We start from the raw sequence: 11,870 nt of genomic DNA, 5'->3' as shown, positions 1-11,870 counted from the left end.
GAATTACAAACTGGATTCCAAAAAAGTTGGGACACTAAAGAAATTATGAATAGAAACTGAATGCAATGATGTGGAGATGGCAAATGTCAATATTTTATTTGTAATAGAACATAGATGACAGATCAAAAGTTTAATCTGAGTAAATGTAACATTTTAAATGAAAAATATGTTGATTCAAAATTTCACAGTGTCTACAAATCCCAAAAACGTTGGGACAAGTAGCAATAAGTGGCTGGAAAAAGAAAATTGAACATATAACAAACAGCTGGAAGACCAATTAACACTAATTAGGTCAATTGACAACATGATTGGATATAAACAGAGCTTCTTACAGTGTCAGTGTCTCTCTGAAGCCAAGATGGTGAGAAGTTCACCAATTCCACCATTGTTGCACAGAAAGATAGTGCAGCAACACCAGAATGGTGTTACCCAGCGTAAAATAGCAAAGACTTTTAAGTTTTCATCATCAACTATGCATAACATCATCAAAAGATTCAGAGAATCTGGAATAATCTCTGTGCGTAAGGGTCAAGGCTGTAAAACTACTGGATGCTCGTGATCTCCGGGCCCTTAAACGTCACTGCACCTCAAACAGGAATGTCAAGGAAATGACAGCCTGGGCTCAGGAATACTTAAGGAATACTAAAGCATCGTCGGTGAACACAATCCACCGTGCCATCCGCCGCTGCCAGCTGAAACTCTACAGTGCAAAGAGGAAGCCATTTCTAAGCAGCTCCACAAGCTCAGCCGTTTGTACTGGGCCAGGATTCATTTAAAATGGAGTGAGGCAAAATGGACGACTGTTCTGTGGTCAGATGAGTCACGATTTGAAGTTCTTTATGGAAGACTGGGACGCCATGTCATCCGGACCAGAGAGGACGAGGATAACCCAAGTTGTTATCAACGCTCCGTTCAGAAGCTGCATCACTGATGGTCTGGGGTTGCATGAGAGCTGGTGGCCTGGGCAGCTTGCATGTCTGGAAAGGCCCCATTAAAGCAGAGAACTATGTTCAGGTTCTAGAACAACATATGCTCCCATCTAGACTTCATCTCTTTCAGGGAAGACCCTGCATTTTTCAACAACATAATGCCAGACCACATTCTGCAGCAATCACAACATCATGGTAGGAGAAGGATCTGGACACTGAAATGGCCCCTGCAGGCCAGATCTTCACCTATAGAGAACATTTGGTGCATCATAAAGAGGAAGATGCAACAAAAAAGGCTCAAGACGATTGAACAGTTAGAGGCCTGTATTAGACATGAATGGAGAGCATTCCTATTTCTAAACTTGAGAAACTGGTCTCCTCTGTCCCCAGACGTCTGAGTGTTGTAAGAAGAAGGGGAGATGCCACANTCTGACTAAAGAAGCACTGTTGTAAACTTGTCCACTTTATTGATTTGTCAAACTCCTCTAATTACTTTTTTGGAGATGTTTATGGCAACAACCAAGGCAACAACGCTCTGCAGCAGGTAGTCTGAGCAGCCTTTAGCCACCATCGTCATCTTGCTTTCTAAGCACTGCAGTCAGTCTCACACAGTCATAGGTTCAATGCCATACTTTCACCAATAGCCAGAGCATTGGAGACCCATTCTACTCCGTGTACACATTGCAAATAAATCACACATGTAAAGCTGAGTAATGCTATAATTGTTTGACCCAAGAGGCCAGCAGTGAGACGGTTTTTGGTAGGGGTGTACCGATTTATCGGCCAGCCGATTTTCTTAATTTTGGCATGATTGGCCGATTTTTACACGTGAAGCCCATCTTATCCACCGATGTTATCAACGTCAGCAAAGGTCTAAAAATCAACCACTGTGCTTTTCTTTTCTCCTGTGAGAAAGGTTTGACTGACAAACCGGCCGACCAGGTCATGTCTGCACATTTACAGTTAACTATCGTCACCCTGTTGTTGCCAATTCAGCAACTTTATTGATAAAAAGCAACATTTCAGACAAAATACTAGTATCAGCCAAAATCGGAATCGGTAAGTTAGGCTTTTTAAAAGATTGTAATCGGCGATCAGCCAGAAAAGTGCAATCGGTGCACCCCTAGTTTTATGCAGAATATCCATCCATTCATTTTACACGCTTATCCCTATAGTGGGGCTGCAGCTGGTGGCCATCTCTGTCAACGGGCAAGAGGCAGGGCACACCCTGGACAGGTTGCCAATCTTTTGCAGTTAAGCAAAATAATGCCAAACTAAAAGAATTACAAACTGGATTCCAAAAAAGTTGGGACACTAAAGAAATTATGAATAAAAACTGAATGCAATGATGTGGAGATGGTAAATGTCAATATTTTATTTGTAATAGAACATAGATGGCAGATCAAAAGTTTAATCTGAGTAAATGTAACATTTTAAATGAAAAATATGTTGATTCAAAAGTTCACAGTGTCTACAAATCCCAAAAAAGTTGGGACAAGTAGGAATAAGTGGCTGGAAAAAGAAAATTGAACATATAACAAACAGCTGGAAGACCAAATAACACTAATTAGGTCAATTGACAACATGTTTGGGTATAAAATGAGCTTCTTACAGTGTCAGTGTCTCTGAAGCCAAGATGGTGAGAAGTTCACCAATTTTACCATTATTGCACAGAAAGATAGTGCAGCAATACCAGAATGGTGTTACCCAGCGTAAAATAGCAAAGACTTTTAAGTTATCATCATCAACTGTGCATAACATCATCAAAAGATTCAGAGAATCTGGAACAATCGCTGTGCGTAAGGGCCAAGGCCGTAAAACTACTGGATGCTCGTGATCTCCAGGCCCTTAAACGTCACTGCACCTCAAACAGGAATGTCACTGTCTAGGAAATAACAGCATGGGCTCAGGAATACTTAAGGAATACTAAAGCATCGTCAGTGAACACAATCCACTGTGCCATCCGCCGCTGCCAGCTGAAACTCTACAGTGCAAAGAGGAAGCCATTTCTAAGCTCCACAAGCTCAGCCGTTTGCACTGGGCCAGGAGTCATTTAAAATGGAGTGAGGCAAAATGGACGACTGTTCTGTGGTCAGATGAGTCACGATTTGAAGTTCTTTATGGAAGACTGGGACGCCATGTCATCCGGACCAGAGGGGACAAGAATAACCCAAGTTGTTATCAGCGCTCCGTTCAGAAGCTGCGTCACTGATGGTATGGGGTTGCATGAGAGCTGGTGGCCTGGGCAGCTTGCATGTCTGGAAAGGCCCCATTAAAGCAGAGAGCCATGTTCAGGTTCTAGAACAACATATGCTCCCATCTAGACGTCATCTCTTTCAGGGAAGACCCTGCATTCTTCAACAACGTAATGCCAGACCACATTCTGCAGCAATCACAACATCATGGTAGGAGAAGGATCCGGGTACTGAAATGTCCAGCCTGGGTTAATGTCTGGCCAGATCTTCACCTATAGAGAACATTTGGTGCATCATAAAGAGGAAGGTGCGACAAAAAAGGCCCAAGACGACTGAACAGTTAGAGGCCTGTATCAGACATAAATGGAGAGCATTCCTATTTCTAAACTTGAGAAACTGGTCTCCTCTGACCCCAGACGTCTGAGTGTTGTAAGAAGAAGGGAGATGCCACACAGTGGTAAAAATGACCTTGTCCCAACTTTTTTGGGATTTGCTGACATCATGAAATTTTGAAACAACATATTTTTCCCTTAAAATGATACATTCTCTGTTAAAACTTTTGATCTGTGATTTGTGTTCTATTGTGAAGAAAATATTAGATGTTGGCACCTCCACATCATTGCATTCAGTTTTTATTCACAATTTGTTTAGTGTCCCAACTGTTTTGGAATCCGGTTCGTACATGAAAATGTCACAATTTGTGCAAAAACATAAGGTAAATAACCTATTTACACAGTTTATCAGCAATAAAAAAAGAGATGATTTGGGGGTAAGTTTCACTTTAAATACCATTTATTGCAGTCTATGAAGGCCTTTGTGATATGATAATTGCATATATTACAGAGAGAGGTGTTTTGCACCCCTAACCTAATTTCTAAATTATTTTGCATCTGTGTGTGAAAAATGTTGAATTTTTTTTATTATGAAAGAGCTTAAATGTCTGTTTATTAACCGCATAATGCAATCTTTGTATCTTTGATTAACTTTTTCATGTTTATATTTGTATAAAAATTAGTCCATTGATGTCTTCGTATCTACATATGAACTCTCTCTTGTGCTTTCCTCTTTTTGCAGCCACTAGATGTCGTGTTTTGAAGCAGTTGAAAATAGAAAGGGCACCCATAGTCAATAGATTTGACTTTGCTCAATGTAAGAAGCTTGACATGGACCAGGTTCTGGATCAGATACTAAGAATGCCACCTGAGAGAAACCGTATTATCTACATGCGTCCTATGCATCAGGTTGGTGATAAATTACCTCCAATTCTTTGAAGACTTAAATTACATATGCATATGATTACTCTCCATTTTTAGGACAACAGCTACAACAGCTGCTGTACTAGATGATCTCTGTTAATTAATGATCACTAATAGACATCATTAATATACAGGCTAAATTGTAAAGGACCTAATGATTCTTATGGGTTCCCCATATGTCACACCAACTTACTTGGCCATAAATCACAAACCTACACATTTGCAAATAGGAGACACTTACAAACATTCATGCATTCATATACTGATACTGGTAAGCAACCTGAGGCTAAGTGCCTTACTCAGGAGCACATTGAGATGTGATTACTCATCCCAAGATTACTACTTTTGAGGCACAGTGGCTTGTTTAAATCTTCTGCAGCAAGGTTCAAAATGATTTTTCTTCATTGGTGGAGTCTATGCACACAGTGAGTGTGTATAGAGGCCATTCTGACTAAGTGCATTGCTTAATTTTTTCATGGGAATAAAATGTATCGGCTTTTTCCAGGTCTTTCTGAAGCTCTCTCTCAGTGCTTCCTGACTCTCAAGCAATTTTATGATTATTGTCTTGACTCCTTTGTCAGAAGTGTTCTGAAGGGTGGCTAGCTGTGTCTTAATAATTCTCAAATAATGTTCTTCCCACTTTATTGTTTATGGCTCCAATAGCACTCACTGGGGTTTTAGAGTTAGAAATGCACCAGCAACCACTGCTTCAGTAGGACTTGAAACAGTAAGAGTTTCTTCTTAAGGTTTCTCGTACCAGTTGTACAACTCTGTTTTGTAGTTTGGTTATAGGAAACATAGTTAATTTTAAACAATTTGTTATTGATTTACACATATCTGTGAGAATGTTTTTTTTTTCCTGCAATAATGGCAAATTCAGCTGAATTCTTGGCCTCCTTATTACTTATTCTCCTTGTCATTTCAGTCTTTCCCCATAACATGTGGACTCATTAGTTTAGATTCTTTTGTATGTGGATTGCTTTTGTTGTTGCCGACATCTGATGTCAATTTTAAGTCAGTGGACCCATTATAAATATTTAAATTAAGAAAAACTGTGATGTGTTCAAAAGTTTTACACACTTTTCATGTGTAAAACTGCATCTAGTATCTATTGCATCTACTGGATACAATGGCAGTATTTGCAGACCTATACGGCTCCCTAAGAAGAGCTGCCTCTTTCCACTCCCAAAAGGCTCTTAATTTTGTGTCATATGTGGCATTGTATTTTAGCCTAACTTGACAGATATGAGTGTTTTATATGTTAATAAATCCTTTAACATTTTATGGTTTTATGAGAGGCCTTATAATTGCCTAATTTTACGTAGGCAATTATACGTATTTCCTTAATTTTGTGTCATATTCTAACCAAACTTTTAATTTTTATTTAACACAAGAACAAATTAACAAAGCACTTCAAACACATAACCATACTACTACTAATAACAATAATAATATGTAATCTTTAATTTACAGCCTGATGCTGCTTCATTCACAGTTGTAAGTCATACTTAAGGGTTTTTGCTATGCACTCTCCTTCTCACCATTGTCTACTGACTGACAGAATGGACACATTTTCCACCCTATTGCTGCTGTCAGTCTCTCTCTCTTTTTTCAGCACTCTCACGTGTGATTGGCCACAAGGCCGCTATTTTGCCAATCAAAACATTAAATAAATTTTTTAGGGAGCCAGCTCTCACTTGATTGGACTGTGCTCTTCTTACTCTCTATACAACATTAACTCTTAGAATCGATGCTTTTGTGCATGACTAGTCAGTAAACTGGTTCTTTAAAGGGCCAAGAGCCCCATTTTAATTGAGAAGACAGTGAAATATCACTTTGAATTAAGTTCACTCTTCAGTTACTTTATTATAGGTTTGCAAAAAAAAAAAAAAAAAATTTGCAAAGAAACTTTCCAAAGACACCTGATCTGTTTCTTACTCATTTTGCTGCTTGTGGGCTCAGTGTTGGCGCAAAAGTAACTGAGAGAATCCGGTTAAAAGATTTTCAAAATAAAAGATCCTCCAGACTCAAATAATACATAAAACGGAAATATTTAATTATTTCTTGCGCGGCCCGGTACCAATTGGTCCATGGACCGGTACCAGTCCACGGACCAGGGGTTGGGGACCACTGTTTTAGACCAAAAACAACAGAAGTTGTTGAAGTGTTATTTAACTTCAGACAGTGAGATAAAGGGCTTCTTTATATGTAAACTTCTGGATTCATCTAAGATTCTGTTTTATACAATTTTTTTTAATGATTATCTGTACACAAAGCTGTTAACGTGGTTATTGTGCCTTTCTCTTTCCTCTTGACAGATTGACTCGATAGCACTGGAGCGTCAGCTTTTCCAGGGACCATATCCCTATCATATTGCTGTTGTGCATGAATTCAGCAACCCACCAAATATACACAACAAAGTTCGCATTCGGAGCTGGATGGACACAATAGCTAATATTTGCCAGTAAGCATTTGAGAGCAAGAGAGAGATTTTTACACCGTAGCCCTCTTGTGAAATCATACACTGAAAACTTACTGAATACTCTTCCAAGCAAAAAAAATCCTTTCCTTTTATGTGATCAGTGTTGAAGCTCTGTTTTCTTATGGTAATTCATATGCATCCATATGTTTTTAACTTCTGCAAAAACAGCTCTACTTGTACTACTGACTGAGCAAACTACACTAAATAATGTTACTCTAGTAATTAGTTACTTTGGTAACTAATTACTAGAGTAATAAGTAACTTATTACTAAGTTACTAAACTTACCAAGTTACTAACCTTAGTAACTTAGTAACTTGGTAATAAGTGACTTATTACTAAAGTAACTTAGTAATACATTATTAAAGTAATAGCTTACTTTAGTAATATGTTACTAAAGTAATAAGTTACTGAAGTAACTTATTACTTTAGTAACATGTTGCTTAAATAATTTATTACTTACATGCAAGTTATTTGTTCTCTTGCATTTTCTATTATTCCTTTGCAAATATTAGGCTAAATTTGAATTCAACTGGACTGCTGACTGAACTATTAATTGTCTTTTTTATTTGTCTTTTTCTCAGAGAGTTGATAAAGTATGAGTTTTTCCCAGAAACCACAAGAAAAGATGACTTGAATATGTATCCCAAATACCCATGGGGTCGGGACATCTACACACTGGAGGGTAATTTCATGAAGCCAACATTTAAGATTTGACAATTTCACATTTTCATCATTCATATGCAATGACTGTGACACTGTGACTGTGAATCTAACCTCAAATCTGAAACTGCTAAATGTGACAAAAAAAAAAAAAAACAACAACTGAAGACTTAAAATATTCAATGAGTGACTTCCATGTCTTGGCTCTGTGGTGGTTTGGTCCCACCATGCTTTCAGTCAAATTGTAGTCAAAACATTTCTGAAGTCATTGCTGTAACTATCATTTTGTGTAACCCCTTCAGGTTTCAGCTCTTTGCCCTTCTAAATCAGATGAGTTGTCAGGTCTAAATAGCAGGCCACTCCATTCGAGGTACCCCTGTCTCCCAACAGACATTCCCCATTTTGGTGGGCTTTCTGTGTTGGCGTGATGAAAAAACTCAGATTTTGTTTGTCCAATCTCTTTCCTGTCTGCTGAGAAGGTCATTTCCCATGGTGTTCAATGCTAATGTCTACTTCTCTTTCAACATTTTTTCTTTATGTAAAATTGTGTCAGTAGATTTACCTTCTTGAAGTCATTAGTATAGCCTTGTTATGTAATTACCAAGATGACACTAAGTGATTAAACCAGGACATTTATTAGTTGATTTATGGATCATAGATCCGTCATGCATTTTGTTTAAGTTGTGCAAAATGTACTGACACATTGAATAGCTCCACATGTACATTCAAAAGTTTAGAAAAGGTTGCATTAAGTTCACCTAAAGTTGCCCTAGAAGAAGTGCATTTTTAATTCATCCTGAAATTTCACCCAAAAGCTAAATATCCCTAACTTTTAGTGGTCAGTATAAATTTGCTTACTTTGAGGTGTAATTAGGTAAATTAGAGTCCTGATAAGGTGGTTTAAGTCTGATGAAAAGCCATTGATTATCACAAACAAAAGGAATCTCACTATATTTAAGCAGATTATCCTTATCATAATGCATGTCATTTTTCATGTCATTACATAGACATTCTGTGCAAGGTTTAGAACTGCAGGTCTTGTTCATTCATTTTTTATGATTTGAACTGTATTGATTTCTGCAAAACTAAACTAAACAGAATGAGCATGTAGGATATATTAAGGAGCAGGCAGAAGTGCAATAGCAATTGAGTAAAACAAAAATAGTATCTTAAAATAAGAAAATAGCAGCATGATGATAATAATAATAAAAAAGAAATGACAATAAATAAAATCACACCCAGTAAATGTAAATCTTTAAAACCTTAAAACTTAAGCAGCATCAATAAAAGTTTTAGCATCAGAAACCAGTACAAATGTAATAAAAGTGATTGACACCAATTTTATTAGATTTGAAGAAAATGGGGACGTTCACTCTGAAATTCTTGTAAAATATTTTTCAGGAATTGTTGATGGAGCTCCGTACAGCATGATAACAGATTTTCCCTGGCTAAGGACACTGAGAGCAGCTGATCCCAACAGCTACGCCCGCTGTGACTTTGAGGATGATGAAAGCAGTAAGTCTAGTCCGTAGTAACTGAATGACCAGTTCAGTGATGTCATGACCTGCTTAAAGTGCCCAACCCACAGTTTATAATCTGAAATTAAAAATATTTTTTTTAACAATGAACCAACATTTACATGTTTGCATCTTCATCTTGATTTGATCAAATACATAAATTGCTCAATTTCAGGCCTGCTGCACATGACGAAAACTTAGAATATATAGCCTAATTTAAACAACCAAACTAGTTTAGAGACATTCTGTAAACTGCTGATTTTAAAAAGGTTTATGTTATCTTGTCTATACAACTTTAGCATATCATAAATAGTCTAAGGCAGACTATTTAAGAAACAAAATAGACAAAGGATCTACAGCCTTTATGCCATTAAAAGTAATTGCTTAGTACTTGTCACTTTTAACTCTGTGCAGTTGCCCTAAAAGAAATGTTTCACTATGAAACCTCCTGTCATTTTTTTCCTGTTCTGTTAGCCACCATCTATGCTCCACGGCGTAAAGGGCAACTGTCAGCTGACATCTGCATGGAAACGATTGGTGAGGAGATCTCAGAGAGCAGGCAAAGCAAGAAAGGAGTGTTCCAAAGAGTGGTCGTTCTCTTCCTCCATCACTGTGACATGCCCGGAGAGCCTGTGGATGATGACTATATCTAGATGTAGAAGAATTCTCAGCTTCAGGGTTCTGACCTAAAGATGTCTCAAATGTAATTGTAACTTTGGAAAACAACAGGTCTGGCCTTTGTCTCAGCAGAAAACTGAATAAGATGGCTGAATGACTGTAAAAAAAACAAAAGATACACCAGCCATCAGATGTTATGGGGGAAAAGTAGCTTGTGTTGAACAACTGAAGTACTGAACTTTCAACTTTGTTTACATCCAGATAAAATGTAAGGTTAAAAGTGAATGTTTTCAGTGCTGATTATTTTTTTAGTTATTCGTCCTAGCTTACCGAAGACTCTGCAGTAAAACAATAAAGCCGCTGATAGTAAAAAAGTAATCCTCTGATATAAAATGACACTTAAGTTGCTCTGATCTTACTTCCTATTGAAAATTAGTCTTTGATCTCTAATTTTTTGTTCATGTTTGGGGGGAGGGGGTTTCTCCCTCTTTATGGTTTTGGATTTTTGATATTTTAAAATGCTGAGACCATGATTCAAAGTTGTATTGTATCATTGGGAAGTTGGAGACCTGAATATAAATTTACTTTGTAGATTGATTTGTTTGTGTACGTTTGGACTTTCAATTGAACCATATAAGGTCATTCTTGCTTCCAGAAAACAACAGGACAGATTCAACCCCCTTCTCATTGGAACCCTTATTTTGGCTTTGGAACAATACAGATTTTTTTTATTTTTTAAGGTTTCTAGAGTTTCTCAGTTTTTCTATTGAATCTGGCTTTTGACTCATTTTCCATTGGATGTTTTTACTCTCAAATTGTTAGTTATTTATTAATAGAAAACGCTCTTAATTTCAAGAGATGAACCTGTGTTGTTTCCCTCCAAGATTCAAGATTTTTCATTCTCATTGCTGTGCATATTGAGATTTAATGGCCTTTTGAAATAAATCATGTTAAAAGCCATATAAACTGTTTTTTTCCTGAACATATATTTTTGCGTGTTTTTGTAAACATTTAATCAGAATGTTTGCAGCATGAATATTAATCTGAATTGAAGAGCTAGGTCAACTTTAATGTATGTGTCTTTGTGGGTATGGAAAGTTTTCAGACCCATTTAAATGTTTCACTCTTTGTTTCATTGCAGTCATTTGTTAAAATTAAAAAAGGTTTTTGTTATTTCTCATTAATGTACTTAACATCCCATCTTGATAGAAAAAAACAGAAACTTGTGCATTATATTGCACATAGTATTGGCTCACCTGCCTTGACTCGCATATGACATCTCATTCCTAATCAATAGGGTTCAATATGACGTTTGTCCACCTTTTGCAGCTAGAACAGCTTCAACTCTTCTATGAAGGCTGTCCACAAGGTTTAGGAGTGTTTATGGGGATTTTTGACCATTTTTCCAGAAGCGCATTTGGGATGTCATAGTGACGTTGGATGAGAAAGTCTGGCTCTCAGTCTCCACTCTAATTCATCCCATAGGTGTTTTATCAGGTTGAGGTCAGGACTCTGTGCAGGCCAGTCAAGTTCATCCACACCGGACCCTCCCATCCATGTCTTTATGGACCTTACTTTGTGCTCTGATCCAGAGTTGGCCCCTTGGAAGAGGAAGGAACCAGCTCCCAACGTCTCTGCATAGAAAATGAATACAGAGATTTAAACTGCAGAAATGTAAATGTTTCTTTAAGCATTATCTTTGTAGCAAAGTTACACAACAGATCAGTTCTGAGTCTGACAGAAAACAGACAGAAGCAAGTGGTTTTTGGCAGCTTCCTGCACCAGAAGTCGCTGTGCACTTCATCCTCATTCCGCTAACACTCCACTTTGGTCTTCCTGCTTTGACAAAATGGAGTGTAGCCAGACAGTCATACTCTGTCTTATTTTTAAACCCAAGAGACACAGTGTTCCAGTTAATAACTTTAAACAGAGAAAAACTGTACACATCCCCCTGTCAGCCTGCATAATCTCCTTTCTGTAACATGCTGCAACTTATACTACATCTTCAGATAATTTCTGGTCCTGACCATTCCTGTTCAAAATGCATAGGTCATGACATTACACAGGATGGGAGGATGTAGGCAGGCCATTAATCTCGTCATTAATGTAGTTGTGGTGTTGGGGATTAAGCATCTATCTATCTATCTGACAGATCACCATTTATAGAACTGTGATGATTTCTTTCTAATGGTGTTGGGATGAAAAAAAAAGG

The 11,870-nt window shown here is 37.5% G+C and overlaps 1 protein-coding gene across 4 annotated transcripts in view; it reads left to right on the top strand.

Moving 5' to 3' along the window:
* fbxo38 (F-box protein 38) overlaps positions 1-10,640 on the top strand; it is a 76,248-nt gene extending 65,608 nt beyond the window's left edge. For all 4 annotated transcript variants that reach the window (XM_016665808.1, XM_007541668.2, XM_007541666.2 and 1 more), the window contains 5 exons: positions 4,199-4,365; positions 6,699-6,844; positions 7,445-7,545; positions 8,925-9,038; positions 9,515-10,640. In XM_016665808.1, the coding sequence (XP_016521294.1) occupies positions 4,199-4,365; positions 6,699-6,844; positions 7,445-7,545; positions 8,925-9,038; positions 9,515-9,693 (707 nt within the window). In that variant the 3' untranslated portion in view covers positions 9,694-10,640. The remainder of the gene's footprint in view (positions 1-4,198; positions 4,366-6,698; positions 6,845-7,444; positions 7,546-8,924; positions 9,039-9,514) is intronic.
* The last annotated feature ends 1,230 nt before the right edge of the window (positions 10,641-11,870 follow it).

Source organism: Poecilia formosa, unplaced genomic scaffold (genome assembly GCF_000485575.1).
Source record: "Poecilia formosa unplaced genomic scaffold, Poecilia_formosa-5.1.2 Scaffold623, whole genome shotgun sequence".
NCBI classification, from domain to species: Eukaryota; Metazoa; Chordata; class Actinopteri; order Cyprinodontiformes; family Poeciliidae; genus Poecilia; species Poecilia formosa.
Note: the sequence above shows the minus strand (reverse complement) of the source record. Positions and strands in the feature narration are given on the sequence as shown.